Genomic DNA, 16,468 nt, shown 5'->3' with positions numbered 1-16,468 from the left:
TAAAATCAGCTCTCCTAAATTAACATTAATCGGAAGGATTTCTCAGATTAAAATCTTTTTCCCAGAAGGTTTTCAATCTGTATTAATAATTCAATTTGTTATCATGTAATCTAAAAACAGCATAAAGCATCTATGAATATTTCAAATGTTGTGTTAATATTAATATACCGTCATCTGTTTCCTTAGTTTGCTTTGCTGACCATCTTTATGTATGTGGCTCCAAAAGAAAAGGAAAAAAAAAAAGGTTGTGACATATTGTGCATCATATGCCAGTCGTGTGTTGCCCTGTATGAATCCTCCCTCTAATGAAATCACACTGGCTGTATCTTCACATCAGATTAATCTCTTAATGTCTTCCTGCATACCAAATCCCTATCTCAGAGAATGACATCACATAAGGACCTAACGGAGAACATTTGTCAACAGTGTCCCACGGTAAGGAGGCCTCGGTGTGTATTCATTATCTGATAGTTGCTCATTCCACACAAATCACTGTAGCAACGAAAAACAGAGACATCATGTCATGGAAAAGGCGCTCTGTGTGTGTGTGTGTGTGTGTGTGTGACCTCTCCCTGCAGTGCTGAGTCAATTTTTCAGAGGAAGCCGGACCCCTGGGGACATACTTACCCACAGTTACTGAAGAGAGACTGAAAACTCCTTCAGAGCACACTAACAGAGACACACAGACAGCCATGAACTTCATAATACACATAGCTTCACTCAGTGTCTGACCCTTGTCAGTAGAGTCTAATGTCATGTAAAAAAAAAAAATACATGTTTATATGAGTTTTAATGCGTGGACTTCATAGGTTTTTACAACCTCAAATGAACTGCAAAACATTACATATCACACTGTATGACTGTTTAACAAAAACTTAGCCAAAATGCAGAAGCAATGTGGGAAAAACAAAGTACTCTCCATGATTCAGCCCCGCCTTTAGCAGCAATAAGATGAAGCAATCATTTACTGCAGGGAAGCCCAAGTCCAGTCCTCGAGATCTACCATCCTGCAACTTTTAAATGCAACCCTTCTCCAACACGCCTGAATCAAATGACTGGCTCGTTACCAGGCCTCTGCAGAGCTGAATGGCATGCAGATGACATCTGATTCAAGTGTGTTGGAGAAGGGTTGCATCTAAAAGTTGCAGGATGGTAGATCTCGAGGACCAAACTTGGGCACCCCTGATTTACTGTATGATGTGTCTAATGTTGTTTTAAAGGAATTCTGACCCAATATTCTTTTCAGTGTTGTTTGAGCCCAATAAGATTTTCACAGCGTTTCTCCTGCCAACGAAAGTCACAAACACGACAGGGTCACAAGTCAGAAATTTATTACAAATTCACTTGTAAGACCGTGACAACGAACAGCAACATGCTGACTCAGACCCATTTTAGTCATGTAATGCAAAGTGAAAAAGAAAACCAATTCTTTTTCAATTCTAAGGTTTTAAGAATGGACTTGATAATCAGTAAATAAATATTTGGTCCTTACCAGATGTTAAAATTGTGCAAGTATAAAACAATCTATTATAACAATGTAACTAAAAATTAATGCAAAAGGTTGAAACAGTGTGTGAAAAATGAAGCATGAGACAGGTTCTGTGGAGCTAAAACAAGCCCAAATCCTCAACCCTCCACCACCGTGCTTGACTGTTGGTAGGAGGTGTTTGTGCTGATATGTCATGTTTGGTTTTCTTCAACATTATGGATACTGGGTAATAACCCCTTCCCAGGCTGATGCGCAACACTGATTGCTTCTCTAAGCTAATTTCTGATGTCTTTCCTCCTTGGATGCGTTAACACACATAAATGCTCCAGACCAGTAAACTGCCAAATCTACTGCTTTTACAGAGATGCTCACATTGATGATGACGAGTTAATCAGTGGATTTGATTAGCAGCACCTCTCAGAACAACATGCCATATGGGGTCAAATTAGGGTTAAAAATGGGGGACATTTTCTTTTTAACCTGACTTTCTGTTCCTGTTTAAGGCACAATGTCTTTTTGTCATAAAGAAAATCAGTACAGCTCCCTCACCTCAGGCACACAAAAAAAAAACACACAGCTGCCACTAATAAAACTGGGAAAATGATTTGCCAGCAGATTTTTGGTAAAATAAATCCCTCGCTGTTTTACATTGACAAGCGGTGAACTGAAGCGACAGTGAATGTCGTTGGAGCTTCCTGACTTTGGAAAATATTTCCATGGGTTCACCTCTAAAGACCTCTGAAGATTTTGGAAAAAAGAAGACTTGAAGGTTATATTAATGTACGATACAACCAAAAGATATTTTGGTTGTATCGTACATTTAAATGGAAGTGAAAAAATAATTTCTGAGTCATATTATGGCTTCAATGGATCCAATCTTCTTTGTAGGTTTTATTAACGTCAACACGTTACCTGAGATATGAACATAAAAGACTTAAATAGGTAACTTCCCAACCTTATAACTCTGCAATCCTACCTAATTTGAGTGAAATTTATTATGCACACTTCTGGAGGCTTTGCAGCTCTGAGAAACCGCACCTCACAACTTTTTCTTTCAGGACGCCGTGTGACATTGCAGCTAAATTTTCCTTTTACGCACCACATCACACACTAGCAAGCAAATATAAACACCAGCTGTTTTGAACGCACACCGTGGCTGATTCAGAAAAGAACCACAAGAAGACGAGAGGAAAAGAGAGAGAGACAAGGACAGAGCAAAGGATAAGACGAGTGTTTCTTTTACTGGATGAAGAGAGCTCACAGTGCAGGTAGGATACAAGATGGAAGTCGAACTAGCCTGAAAAAGTTTCCAAGTATATCTTTAACGTTATTTAGAGCGACTCCGCTCAGTAAAAATCTTGATTCACTTCATTAGGACATTCAAGGAAAATGATTCCACAATGAGGCTTGAAACCTTCACAGCTGAGTGTGGCTGTCACATGTTTAAATTCCTGTTGCACAAGAGAGAAAACAGGAATTACGACTAAAGCGAGTGGATCTGTAAAACTATGGGTGCTGCAGGTTTGAAACCTCGATAAGGCGCCACGTAACACTTGTGATGTCCCAATTGCAACGTTTTAAATCTATAAATCGTCCAGCCCTAATGTAAATCTGATTTCGTGAAGAGGTTACGGCTTTCATGAAATGGATTGTCAGCCTGCAGATGGATACTTTTGCTACCCTAAGTCTCCTACAGACTCATTATTTTAAGGTTAAGAAATCCTGAAGGACTGTGACAGAGCGCATTTGAAGGACAGTGGAATATTTCTCAGTGATTATCACTTGCAACACTAAACCAGTGAACTTTCATTATTGTAGACATCTTAAAAGAACATATCCATATGTCAGTATCCACTCAAACAATCACTACAATACAGCTGTAGGATCAGGGGGGCCGGCATGGAATGGCTCAGTGGGTAGAGTGGTCGTCCTGTAGCCCAAGGGTTGCTGGTTCGATCCCGGCCCAGAGAGCTCATGTCAAGGTGTCCCTGAGCAAGACACCGAACCCCTAATTGCTCCTGATGGGTCGTGGTGAGCGCTTTGCATGGCAGCTTCCGCCATCAGTGTATGTGTATGTGTGAATATAAGTACATGTAAAGTGCTTTGGGTAAAAGCACTATAAAGTGCCATTTACCATTTAGGATCAGACATTCTCTAAGATGCTGCAACATTATGACAAAATTAGAGGAGTGTTTACTGAAACAGGAACAAGAAACATGCTGACTTTTGTCATAAGCTCTTCTGGGCTACAGCTTCTCTTTTTCTTTTTCCAGCCCTTCTCCAGCATGCACAGCCAAATGAACAACACCTTTCACACACAAATCACCCAACATTTAAGGTTCCAGTTCTTTATGTTCATAATAAAAGAGTTCCCTTCATTAAACTGTCTACCGCTGGTCTTTTCACACACACGATGATACTCCCAGCAGGTCAGTTGACCTTCCAGTCTGTTTCTCTACCCTCTGGCTTTTCTGTCAGCAGGCACTGAGCCGGCCTGTTTGTTGACACGAAACATGGGCGACAAAGAGACGAGGGGGAGAGCAATGAGTCTTTATGGGAAAGGAATGCCACACACATACTGATTGTGCATATAACCCAACTAACCGGCTGCATATTGCTGGCAATGACCACAGTCACCAATTTCAAAACAAGCACACTTTGAGGGGATGAAACAAAACCGCACTGCTGCACACTCACATTTGCGTAATAACCATGAATGGATAGAAAGGCTTGCTGTGTGGAACTGGTCAAGCTCTTCTAACCCGTTTTTCCTGTTAAAAATGGAGCCCCATGCAGCCAGATCTACTGTGATTTTAACGGGTGGTAGTGCTGTAAAGACGCTCGAGTTGCAAAGCAGATTCATTATTTATTCATTTATTACCAAATGACCTCAATGTATCTCACTGCAGACATCTTTATCCTCTTTGGTTGCAGCTCAGGTGATACAATTTTAAAGTTTAGAGTGTATTCAGATTTTCTACAGTTCAGCTTTGAAGATAAAATCCAAAAAGGATGCTGCATTAAGACATTAGGAACTGGGACAATCTGATGGCTTACCAAACAATACAGGGCACAGAAGCTTGTTCACATTTGGGGAGGGATTTTATAAATTTGTAAAGAGATTCCTGGAGCAAAGAGTTCCTCTTTTCTCTCAACATTAGCAAGGTCCAAAACAGAATCAGCTCAATCCTACATGACAAACATAACCAAAACAGCTTTTACTGGGAAAATAACTAAGCAACAAAACAATTTACTTGCAACTATTTCTTGGTGAATTAATTATCTAAACCCTCCTTTTAAAAAAAACTTACATTAGACAAATTACAGCTTCAAAACTAAAAGGCAAAAGAGAAAAACCTTAGACTTTTAAGAGAACAGCAAAGTTCAGAAAGTCAAAATCTTTCTTTGTACAGTCTGAAAAGTGTAGATAAAACAGATTTTAAACATTGTGATATGATTATGGTATCATAAACCATTTTCATATGAAAGGTTTCATCCTGCTGATGGATCCTTAACATAGGATATTTCTTAAATCTTTACATAGAAATATACCACCAGACATGTCTACTGGATCATGAGACATGATTTTAATGGATCAGTTTGTACACATCTGTATGTCTGTTGGTTTTAGGGGAGGAATATTCGGCTTAGACCATCTCCTTACCTGCAATTTTACTAAAATCTACACACAAAATAAATTAAACACAACACATATCCCTTTTAGTCACAGCTGTACCTGTTCAGTGTACATGCCACTGTCAAAAACCTTAAAAACAGCCCCATCTACATGACACATAGTGGCTATGTGTGCATGCACTGAAATACTTCTCACTTTATTCTAAATAAGACAATATTCCAATTGTGGAGTTAACATGAGCTACAGCAGTGGTTTCCAACCTGGGGTCCAAAGATCACAGGGGCTCCCCATGGCTTTGAACATTTAGAGCCATTGTGATCAATGTCCACACATTTTCCCTATTTTAAGAAAAAAACAGAAGGCTGTATGTTGTTATTCTAACTCTGGCTTTATGGAAGGACAGGACTCAGCCAGAATGCTTTATTTATGGTGAGAATCTCACTTTTGAAAGCATTAAACCAAGCATGGTTGCAGCATTGGGGGAGGGGGGGGGGGCAGGTGGTCCACAGCATTTTAGTATTTGCATGGGGTCCCCAAGGGAAATAGGTTGAGAACCACTGAGCTATAAGATACCTCATTAATATTTCGATTTACAAGTTACAAAGCATGTTCCAGTGTTAGTACCACTCAAAAGCCCTCATACTTATTTCTTTACCACATTGCAGACTACTCGGGCTTCTCCTTCACCCAAAAGGTATGTTTTCTTTTTACTTAATGAACCTGGCCACTGTGCAAACATATCCATGTGTCACAAGCAGTGCAAGACAACTCTAGTAGGATGACATAATATAGCAATTAAAGAGTGCACATGTCAACATAATGTAGGGAAACAGGGAGTGCCAAGTAACCTTTTTCAGGTTACTTGGCAGAGTAACGTCTGTGTCACAATAATACCAGAATTAGTAACATTTTTTGTCTTCAACTAAATAGCCCTCCTCAAAGTTTCCTCCCAAACTGGGTATCTAGTTATATTTAGTGTCTGAAACATACTGAGTATAAACAAGAGAAGAAATTTTAAAGATTATTTTCAACTCTTTGTAAATTACATGAAATCGAGCCACATCTACAAACTTGTCTACGGGCTGCGCTGGAGAGAGATTACAATGACTGGAAAATAACCTATTTTACACCTGTTACATCATTCTTTATTAAAGTCCTGTTTTGTCACTACTCATTTACACAGAGCCTCATAACAACATTTTGATTCAGAGCACACAGATAAAGAGACAAGGCTGATGCCAGCAACTGCTCACTCAGTCGCTCCTCTTCTTTCTATGCTCTTATTGCAGCTCTCCATGTTTATGCTAATAACTTTGCTGCTCTTTGTATTTTGCTCGTCGTTGCTGTAAGAAGTAAATGAGACTCAAATCACTCCAGTTCTACTCCGCAGTTCAAAACTAGACAAATGTACTTTTAGGAAAGTACATGGAAAAAGACAGATGCTGTCATTACATCTGTGATTTAGTCATTTTAATGAGCATTAGCCAATTTATTGTGAAATTAAATGTTTGAATTTTTCCATGGCTTGCAAAGACATCAGCTTAAAGATTTTAGTAATAAAACCTGATTTTCTGCAAGTCGTGACCTTTGGGATGTGGTGGAACGGGAGATTCGCATCATGGGTGTGCAGCTGACAAATCTGCAGCAACTGTGTGATGCTGTCATGTTGATATGGAACAAAACCTCTGAGGAAGGTTTCCATCACCTTTTTTAAATATCACACCAAGAATTAAGGGAAGTTGAATTCAGTACCAGCAAGGTGGACCTAATAAAGTGGCCGGTAAATGTAAATACAGTCTTCCTGTTAAAGCTGAGACTTGAACCTGTAATACTAAATGGTTTTAGTCTTTAGTACTTGTAACAAAATATGCTTTTGTTACAAGTACTATAGACCAGTGATCACTGTTTATACATCTCTGCCTAAAACCCACTTCCTTTGTTTGGCCTTTGACCCAGCATATAAGTTTTATTTTATTATTATTATTATTATTATTATTATTATTATTATATTAATATTTTGGATTTTTATATATTTTTTATCCTGTTTTTATTATTTTAGTTTTGGTCTGATTGTAGTGTTTTATTATCTTTATTATGTATTTTTAAACATTTTATGTATTCTTACTGTTCAGCATTTTGGTCAGTTCTGTTTTTTAAAGTGCTTTATAAATAAAGTTCATTAACAGTGATTATTAACGGACTGGCATCTTATTTCAAATAACCACAATTAATACAAATTAAAGAGCTGTTACACTTGTTAAATGTTTACAAATTAAAGTGCATGCACCAAAAAGTACCCCAACCTAAGAGAGACTAAACCGAAACTAAACCTAAAATAAATTCCACTGATGGTCATTTAGGCTTAACATGAGGTAATGTGAGTCATTCAGACTAAATGACAGCTGCAGGTTCCTGCTGAGCTGCTGCTGCTTCATGCTAACAGATATCATTGTAAAACACAGTTTAGATCTACTAATGTGATTTACACATGCACACACACACACGACATACACACCTCAGCTGCACCATCAGCACTTCATGCTGAACTGACAGGACAGGAAAGGGGAGGAAAGCAGCAGACAGCTGATAAGAACACGGGAAGAATCCGAGAAAAATTGGTTGCCGCTGACGTCCAGATGCAGATTGTTCAAGCCATGAAAGTCAGAAAGAAGTTTGTCCAGTACAGATCCAAAATAATGCGCCACAAGCTTAACAAACATAAAATCATCTGCATTTTATGTGACGGTTACTGTGTTTTAATTCAATTCTTAAGCCATGAAGGAATACGAATCTAACATCAGGAAGAAGATGATGCAGAATGATTTAACATTCACTCTATTTTTATTTACTCACCTTTTAAAAAGTGATTAACACTGAACCATTTTAAAGATAAATTATTCTTTTGTCAGTCTGTTTAACTTTCTTTTAGTTGTTTTCTGAAGATGTGGCCCACAAGAGAATGATGAATAGACCTATATCAATCACAAAGGTTTTATCTTCAATAGATAAAATGCAGACAGCAAAGAGTCAGCTGACATGCATGTGAGAGGGTTAGTGGATGAAGGTGCATCTCTGCAGGGGTGTGTGTGTGTTTACTCTCCCTGCAGAACACCTGAGAGGCTGCCTCTTTAAAATAGAATGGCAAATATTTGCTGACAGGCACGTTTGAGCACAACCACCTGCAGAAAAATAACAGTGGTAGAGAATGCAGCCTCGTAGTTGGCCGGTGGGTAAATATTCTGTCAAAAGCTATTAATTAAAGCTGTCAACTTTCAACGCCGGTGATAGTTTGGCTGACCGCAGTATTACCGCTGGGAATTTGTTTACCTGGAGCTAAAGGAATCCACCACAGCTCCCTCATGAGGGAGGTCCAAATCTTGGGAATGGTTTGAGAGGTTAAAAGTGAACAGAATTCATCTCTATTTGTGTAAATTAAAGGATATTATGTAAACATTACTCCTCAAACTACACTTATTAGGAGTTAGTTATAATAACCGAGTTATTAGTCTGATTGTATCGTAGTTACACATTTTGAATATTGACATTTGTCTCATCGAATCAAAAAATGTTTTGATTGCAAAAACAAATCATTTGTAAAAAAAAAATGTACATTATTTCTTCACAAATAATTATTGTATTGATGTTTGATTGATATTTTCAATATGGATCAATGCAATTCCATCATTGTTTTGATGCATTGTTACACACCTCAGAAGGTTTTGAGTGGATATGTTAGGCAACACTCTGAACTGCCATCCACAAAGAACAAAAACAGTTCATTATACAGCAACAGCGGGACATTATTCCTGCTCGCAATTAATTCATAAACAGCTGTTATTGAATAATTCATGAGGAAACTGACAGTGTTTCCAGAGTTTAAATTTATCAAACAGGATGCTCGTTTTGTCTGCATATCCATGTTTTCAGGTCACTGTCATACAGTTGTTAATATTTCATCTCAGTGTTTCTTTCAGTGAATCCAGTTCCTATCCAGGGTTGTTTAAACTGCTTTTCCCTTGACAGTCGTGATATAAAAACACAACAGATGGGCAGAAAAGCAGGGGAAGTAGAAGGAGAGATGGAGGGCACAGCGAGAGACAAAGGGACACACCCAAAATGCAAAAAGAAGACTGTCCCACTAACCTGAGACCTCACACTAGACTAGATATTACATCCATTACAAGATGCAGCCTCAGTTACTATTTGGTTTAAAATTTAAAATGGGATTTAGGTTAGATTAAGGAGAGGCAAAAGTGAGAAATGAGAATGAGTTAAGGAATACTCACTGACATATGGCTGTGTAGTGTGTATATGTGGGGACATTAAAGCCGATTCATTAGCAACTGTATTAAAGTGCAGCTGTTTGTGTGTGCATATGTAGCAGGATACAAAAGTCAGGAAGGTCAACATTAGTGCTGGCTGGTATACGGGTTAATACCAAAAACTGTTTTCATGTTGTTACTGAAGTAATTGTTATTATATGAGTTTGTCTCATACCACCAAACATTGGTTTAAAGAGGTTAAACAATGTTAGGAACGTGATACAAGGGGGACCTTTTTCACTGCTGCACCGCTAAACAGGCATGCAGCTGAGAAGCTGTGTTCTTGGAGACGCTGAGCGGTGAAAGTGGATGGAGGAAGCTCGGGAAGTGAAGCTGTAGAGGCTAAGACAACACTTAAACCACTGAGATGTTCTGCTCCAGTATGCATGAGCTTCACGCGCCCTTTACCTTTTTGTTAGTAAATACGAGCACTGAGCTGGTTTATTCTGCATCTCCTATGTTCCTAAAGAATATCTCTGTTTTCCAATACAGAATTTAAAGCACACATCTAGTGGGCAAAGTAAGGTGTGAAGGTTTCCCTTTCTAGGTGAGCACCTGCCAGGTAACACTTCATTTCTTCTAGCTCCTACAGAAGCTGTAGCAGACGTTAAAGTTAAACATGATAACACAGAAAAAAGGAGTTGTATTAGTTGTCTAAAGATGCTTTGGTTTTAAAAGGCTGGATATAAACCAAACAACTACTGCAAATGCTGTCAGGCTAAAGCTTTCACTACATCTGAGATCAAAGACAATTTGTTGCTCCACCTTAGCTACAGATATGCTTTGGAGTACCAAAAATGTCTGAGACCAAGATCGGCATCCTCCACATCCTCAAGTAAAACTGAAAAAGCTGGAGGACTCTCAAGTCAGATGTCAAGTTTAGACACATTTGCTAGATGTAATGCCTATGACAAAAAAGTTAACTATCACAATCCATATAACCAAAAAGACTGTTCCCCTAAGTCCTGTGGAGAAAGACAGATATGGCTTTGATCAAGACACCGTGGACATTAAAAGGTTTTTGGTTTCTATTGTACAATGTACAGTTTTCTTTACAATAGAGTAAACCAGGGCTACTCAATTCGGTCCTACGAGGGCCGCAATCCAGCAGGTTTTCCATATATCCCTGTTTCAACACACCTGCATCAAATTAATGGATCTAACAGCCAATCAAGTTCTGCACAATGACTAATTAATTTGAGTCAGGTGTGTTGAAACAGGGATACATGAAAAACTTGCTGGATTGCGGCCCTCGTAGGACCGAATTGAATAGCCCTGGAGTAGACTATTCCCAGCCAATCTACTGTAGTAATTATTCTCTCTGTCACTGAAAAAAAGTGGTCATGAAAGGTTTTTTAAAAAAGTACCATCAAAGACAGTCATGCAGCCCAGCATTGACATACAGACCTGTGACTGAGATGTTTCTACCAGCCAAGGTTTGTTCACAATCATGTAGTCAATACTATGAGGAAATTCAACAGAGAGGTATTAAGTGCATATGTTTAGCCAGGACAACTATAACTTGGATCTTTCCCTCTTTTCTTTAGCCTGGAAGCAGAACGGACCCAGAAAGATTTACAATCATTCAATCTCCACTTCTATAATTGAGGGTGTGAAAAGGTGTTTTTGCCAAAAAACGTGTTTAAAATTTTGTTTGAATTTGTAGAAAAACAGCGTTTGCACACCAAATCCTCATCAATTCATCCTTGAGTGTCTCTGAACATTTGCACCAAATCTGGAAAAACTCACCTGAAGGATTCTTGAAATAACATGTTCACATTAAAGATTTTACATTATAGATTAAAGATTGACCTGAAAGGTTAACACATCTGGAAAAGATGGAAATACAAACAACAATGCATCACTAAGCCATGGAAGTGTAAATTATAGCAGCAATTTAACATGTGTTAATGCATTTCTGACTCTAAGGACTTTTTGTGGTATATTTTTAACTTTTTACCATTTTTGCATGAATCAAAACATTTAAGTATAATTTCAGTTACTGCCAACTAAATGTCTAAAAATAACATAAAACTGAGCAAAGTCTGCATGCTTTCACTTTAACAGACAAAGGCATTAATGTTGCACATCTCGTTTATGAAAATGTCTAAAAAGACAAAATGTGCCTCCAATTGTTTTCCTTACTTTAGTAACTTCAGCTTAGTTTAGTTTAATCTGGTCATTAAAAATAAAGAATATGCTAAATATGCATATACACATAAATAAAAACCACATTTCCACAAGTGTTTTCAAATGAAGAAAAAAAACAGACATAAATTTGTAGATACTAGATTCTAACCACCCACTCATTTTAATCTGTTTTGGAGATGCACAGCTGCCTGACAGATAAACAGTCATTAAAACGTACGACAGACCACAGGACCGGTGGTGCAGCCAGAGAAGTTCCCAAACACTGATAACTGCAGACAATGCAGCCCGACCTGACAACCACCAACAAAACACAAGCTGGTTAGTTTCCTGAAAGCCTCGAAATGTTCAAGCTCAACCTGGAATGTTGTGTTTAGTCTTGTCCTCCGCTTGCCCACTCTGTCACATCGAGCCACTAAATATAGCATCAGTGCCGCAAATACAGCTTCTTTTACTTCTTAAAAAGAGAAAAATAAAGAACATTGTAGTCATTATCGTTTAAAATTTTAATATCTATATTTATGTATTAAATATTTGAACATGCTTGTTTTTAAAGAAAATTGGTCATTTCTGAACAAATTAATTTTTTTTATTTTTCTTTCCTGCATCATTGTATGCATCTTTAAAGGCGGAGTGCTAATGGTTAAAATGTGTGTTAATATAACTGAGCACCTGAGGGTGCATCATGTGAGAGTCTGTTGACAGAGTGCAGTCTGCCTCCAGGAAATCTATGCTTCACTTGTTTGTGTACTTAAAAATTATACCTGATGTGCAATGTGCATTAAGTTATATTTAATGATAACACAAAAGAAGCAAATGGGTACTGTGTAAATTTTATGACCAAATCTGATTTATTACATTAATTAGAAAGTATCTGAGTTATTTTAGTAAATGTCAACATGCTCTATAAATAATGCTGCATTGCTTCCTTAGTTTTTTCTGTTCCTATTTCCTGCAATGACTGTGTCATTAATATTTTATCATATCTAATAAGTTTGCGTCTTAGTCTGTTTGAAAGGTTGTGTCATACTGACATGATAGATTACTGACTGCGCTGCACACACAGAGTCAGTGATGAAGGCATGTCTGCAGATATTTATTGACGACTTGTCTGCCTTCTACGAATTCTTCGCTGGAAACCAGCACAGTAAGCCTGAAATACAGCGAGCACATTTGATCATTTACGGCATGAACAGATGAAACCTGTATGCGCGCACACTGACTCTGCAGGATGCCATCACCGTGGCAACCGATGCCAAGCAGGGAGTGAGAGGAACTTGAGATGCAAGTGGGGAGCCGGGTCATAGCATAAAGCCGAGGGGGAGGCAGGAAATCAAGTCTGTGGATAATTACGTCTACACAGTCAACCACCACCTGACCACAGGCTGCTCAGTCACAGCGTGATGCAGAAACATTATGAAGCCCAAAGCTTTCAAAGACTTTCCTTTAATCAGAGAGGGTCTTGATGCTTTCAATTTCAAACTTTAGCAGCTGATCTTCTCTTCAGATTTGGTAACGTTTGCTAATGGAGCCAGTGCATGTAGATGATAGGTGACAGGAATCAGACAACTTCTGTTTCTTTACATGAACACAGTTTATAGACCAGACATATCACCGCTCCAGTTCTTTACTTTTATAACTCATTATGTGTCTCATATCAATTCCCTCTTGACTAACTGGCTAAAGTATTTATTCCATATGTTATTTCTAAGGCTACAAGATTTATACAATATGTTTTATTAATTAATTTGCTGACCACGTTTGAATGGACTGACATACTTCGTATGACGTTCACTGTAACTATTCATTTTTAGCTACTTCATTTAGTGTTTTCCAGCTTTAGAGCAGCTCCTGACTTCCTGCCTAAGAGTCTCATTTCATTCCCAGCATGTCATCATGCAGTTGTTCAAAACTTGCTGAGCCAACCCTAATGTATTTAAGAATGTTTTTGTATGTCTTCTAATCTTTTGAAGTGTTTTTAAGCCATTTTCCCATGCTTTCTGAAGGTCTTTCTAAAGTTTTTCTTTTGATATTGCAAATGTTTTCACTTATTGTCAGTCCAGTCTTTCCACCAGACAATTTCAGAGGAATGTGTTTTGTGTTTCACATCTCTGAACAGCCGGATATATCTGAGTTGTGTGTGTGGGGGCTGTGTAGGCATTGCAGCTTGCTGCCAAAGCCTCCCACCTTACCAACCAAGTACACTTAGACAATCTGCACCATGCATCACTACAGCAACTCAGTTTTTCAACAGACAAATGAGGATGTTAGTAAAGGAAAGCTAAACTGTAATGCAGCATTTGGGAAGATGCAGCCCCGTCAGACCACAAAGTTAGTTTATATTTTTTATAACATCCCATAGTCAGATATTAATGCCACTGCAGAGACAGTAACTGAGAGATGGAGGATGAGGATGAGGGATGTTTGTATTTGTAACCTTGACATTGAATGCTCCAAAAAGGCCAAATATAGGAAAATAAATTGAGTTACTGTGTGTACATCCTCCTCCTGGAAAACAGTTTGCATGTGGAACTTCAGGTCATGCATGTGTGTGTTTACGCAATGCAAAAGCAAGAAGTAAAACTTCACTAGCTTTAGTTTTTTTATGTCCACAATCACAAACCTTAAGCTACAAGCTTCAACTAAAGCACTCAGCAGAATAATTAAGAGTCTTGGCTTTAGCGTAACAACACTGAATTTCCTTAGTTTGTTAAACACTTTCTACTTCAGAGTTTAAACCAAAATACCTGTTAAAGAATAAGCCTAGATAATGACAGGTAATATAAAGCTTTAATTGGGAATAAAATATTCTCTCTCTTGTTTCAGAGAAAACTGTGAGGAACAAATCGCTGTTGGAAAACCACAAAACTGACTTAGAAATTTATCATCACCAACCTTTCTTGAACTCCTCCAGCATGGAGTCCAGCTTCGTGTCGTGGAAGACGAAGTGGACTGGGTGGTTGTAGAACTTGGTGATGGTTTTTAAAGTGGTGCAGTCATCCGGATCCACGAAGGCCAAATCCTTAACATAGAGGATGTCCACGATGTTGGAGCGCTCGTCCTCATACACAGGTATCCTGGTGTATCCGCTCTCCATGATCTCGGACATGGTGTTGAAGTCCAGCACGGCGTCGCTGTGGATCATGAAGCAGTTGTTGAGTGGGGTCATGACATCCTCCACTGTTTTGGTCCTGAGCTCCAACGCGCCTTGGATCATGTTGAGCTCCTCTTTTACCAAATCATTATACGGCTCGGTGACTTTTAACATTTCCACCAGCTTCTCTCGGTTGTACACAGTCCCGATCTCCTGGCCCAGCACGCAGTCGAGGATCTTGCTGATGGGCCAGGACAGAGGGAAAGTCAACAACATGAACAGCTTAGTGAGCAGAATCGTGTTCGCACCGACAGCCAACCCGTGCCGGGAGCACAGCGCCTGGGGGACAATCTCTCCAAAAATAACGATGCCGATGGTGGATGAGACCACAGCACCGACCCCAGACATGGTGAGGTCGTCCAGGAGGATGGTGAGGGTAGTGTTGACCAGGACGTTGCCGAGGAGCAGTGAGCACAACAGGTAGTTGCCCTTCCTGCGAATGGGCTCGATCTTCCGCGCGTACTTCTTCTCCTTGTCGGTGCCACAGCTCTGCACGATGCGGAGCTCCATCGGGTCCAGCGCCATCAGCCCCAGGTTGAGCCCGCTGAACATGCCGGACAGCACCAGCAGGAATGAAATGAGGATCACCTGCAGCCAGATGGGCATCATTGGCTTCTTTTCCTCCACCACCAGCAGCCTGCCGTCCTTATCGTCCAGCAGGTACCACTTCTGGTCCTGGGCGTTGAGGACGCACAAGCCGAACATTTTGGCTACTTCGTTTTTACGAAGTTTCATGAAGCTGAGTTGAACCACTCCGGACGTGTTTTGGCTGCTTACCTGCATGAGCCCAGTCACTTTTATATCCTTGGTGTATTCTGAACAAGTCCTATTTAAGTGGACTAAATCGTCAGTGTCACCCTCTTCATAACTCACGTGTAGTTCAGTAAACTTGATGAGCTCCCATGTGTTTGGGAACAAGTGGAGCCCGTAGAACCTGAAGGAGGCATTGCTGCCCTCGGTCACCTGAATAACACCTGTATCGGTGGTTTCAGCCGGAATGTTGCTCGTCTCGAGCCTCATGCCGAGTATCCGAGTGACGCCTCTCGACTCCGAAGCCGTTGCCTCGGCCACCCTCCCCGCCAACACAGAGAAAAACACGAATAAAGTAAGCTTAAACCTAGGTCCACTCGAGTCTGTCGCCATGTTTGTTTCGCTCTCCACCAGGGGGGAACTTACGTCAAGTACTCGTTTCCACCAGCCCACCCACTCATTTGCATAATTGATCTCAGCCAATCGGTGAGGGGAACGTCACTCTAAACTTTAGCTCGAGCCCCCAAGGTTTCAATGTTTAAGGTAGACTGATCTTGTTTTTTAAGGTCTACAGCGTAGTTTCCAAATCTCACTAACATACTTTATTGATATTTTTAATAAATCTCTGGTTGTTCATTAAATTTCTTGTATTTAAATTATTTAATTGTATTTTTTAATTTAAAATAAAAATAGGATTAGTCACTTTAAAATAAATTTCAAGAAATGCCAAGCGTTTACATTGGTGCTCTTGTTCATCCGATTATGATGTAAATGCAGCAAAAAAGGAGCAGTCAGAGGCTAATATTATTAGGTGATTTGCCATTTAACGAGACATCATTCTTGAGACGTTTGAGTCAAAGACCAAGTGATACTTGCACCACTATTGTATATTGTACCTTTATTTATAATAAATGCCTAATATTACAAAAGTTGTTATGCCACTGAAAGACAATGATGATGAAAATGAT

The 16,468-nt window shown here is 39.3% G+C and overlaps 1 protein-coding gene across 1 annotated transcript in view; it reads right to left on the bottom strand.

The window, feature by feature from the left end:
* Positions 1 to 15,893, bottom strand: part of LOC121649148 (metal transporter CNNM4) — a 44,362-nt gene extending 28,469 nt beyond the window's left edge. Inside the window, exon 1 of the mRNA XM_041999754.1 lies at positions 14,492 to 15,893. Within this exon, the coding sequence (XP_041855688.1) occupies positions 14,492 to 15,893 (1,402 nt within the window). The remainder of the gene's footprint in view (positions 1 to 14,491) is intronic.
* Positions 15,894 to 16,468: the final 575 nt, after the last annotated feature.

Source organism: Melanotaenia boesemani, chromosome 11 (genome assembly GCF_017639745.1).
Source record: "Melanotaenia boesemani isolate fMelBoe1 chromosome 11, fMelBoe1.pri, whole genome shotgun sequence".
In the NCBI taxonomy this organism is placed as follows: domain Eukaryota; kingdom Metazoa; phylum Chordata; class Actinopteri; order Atheriniformes; family Melanotaeniidae; genus Melanotaenia; species Melanotaenia boesemani.
Note: the sequence above shows the minus strand (reverse complement) of the source record. Positions and strands in the feature narration are given on the sequence as shown.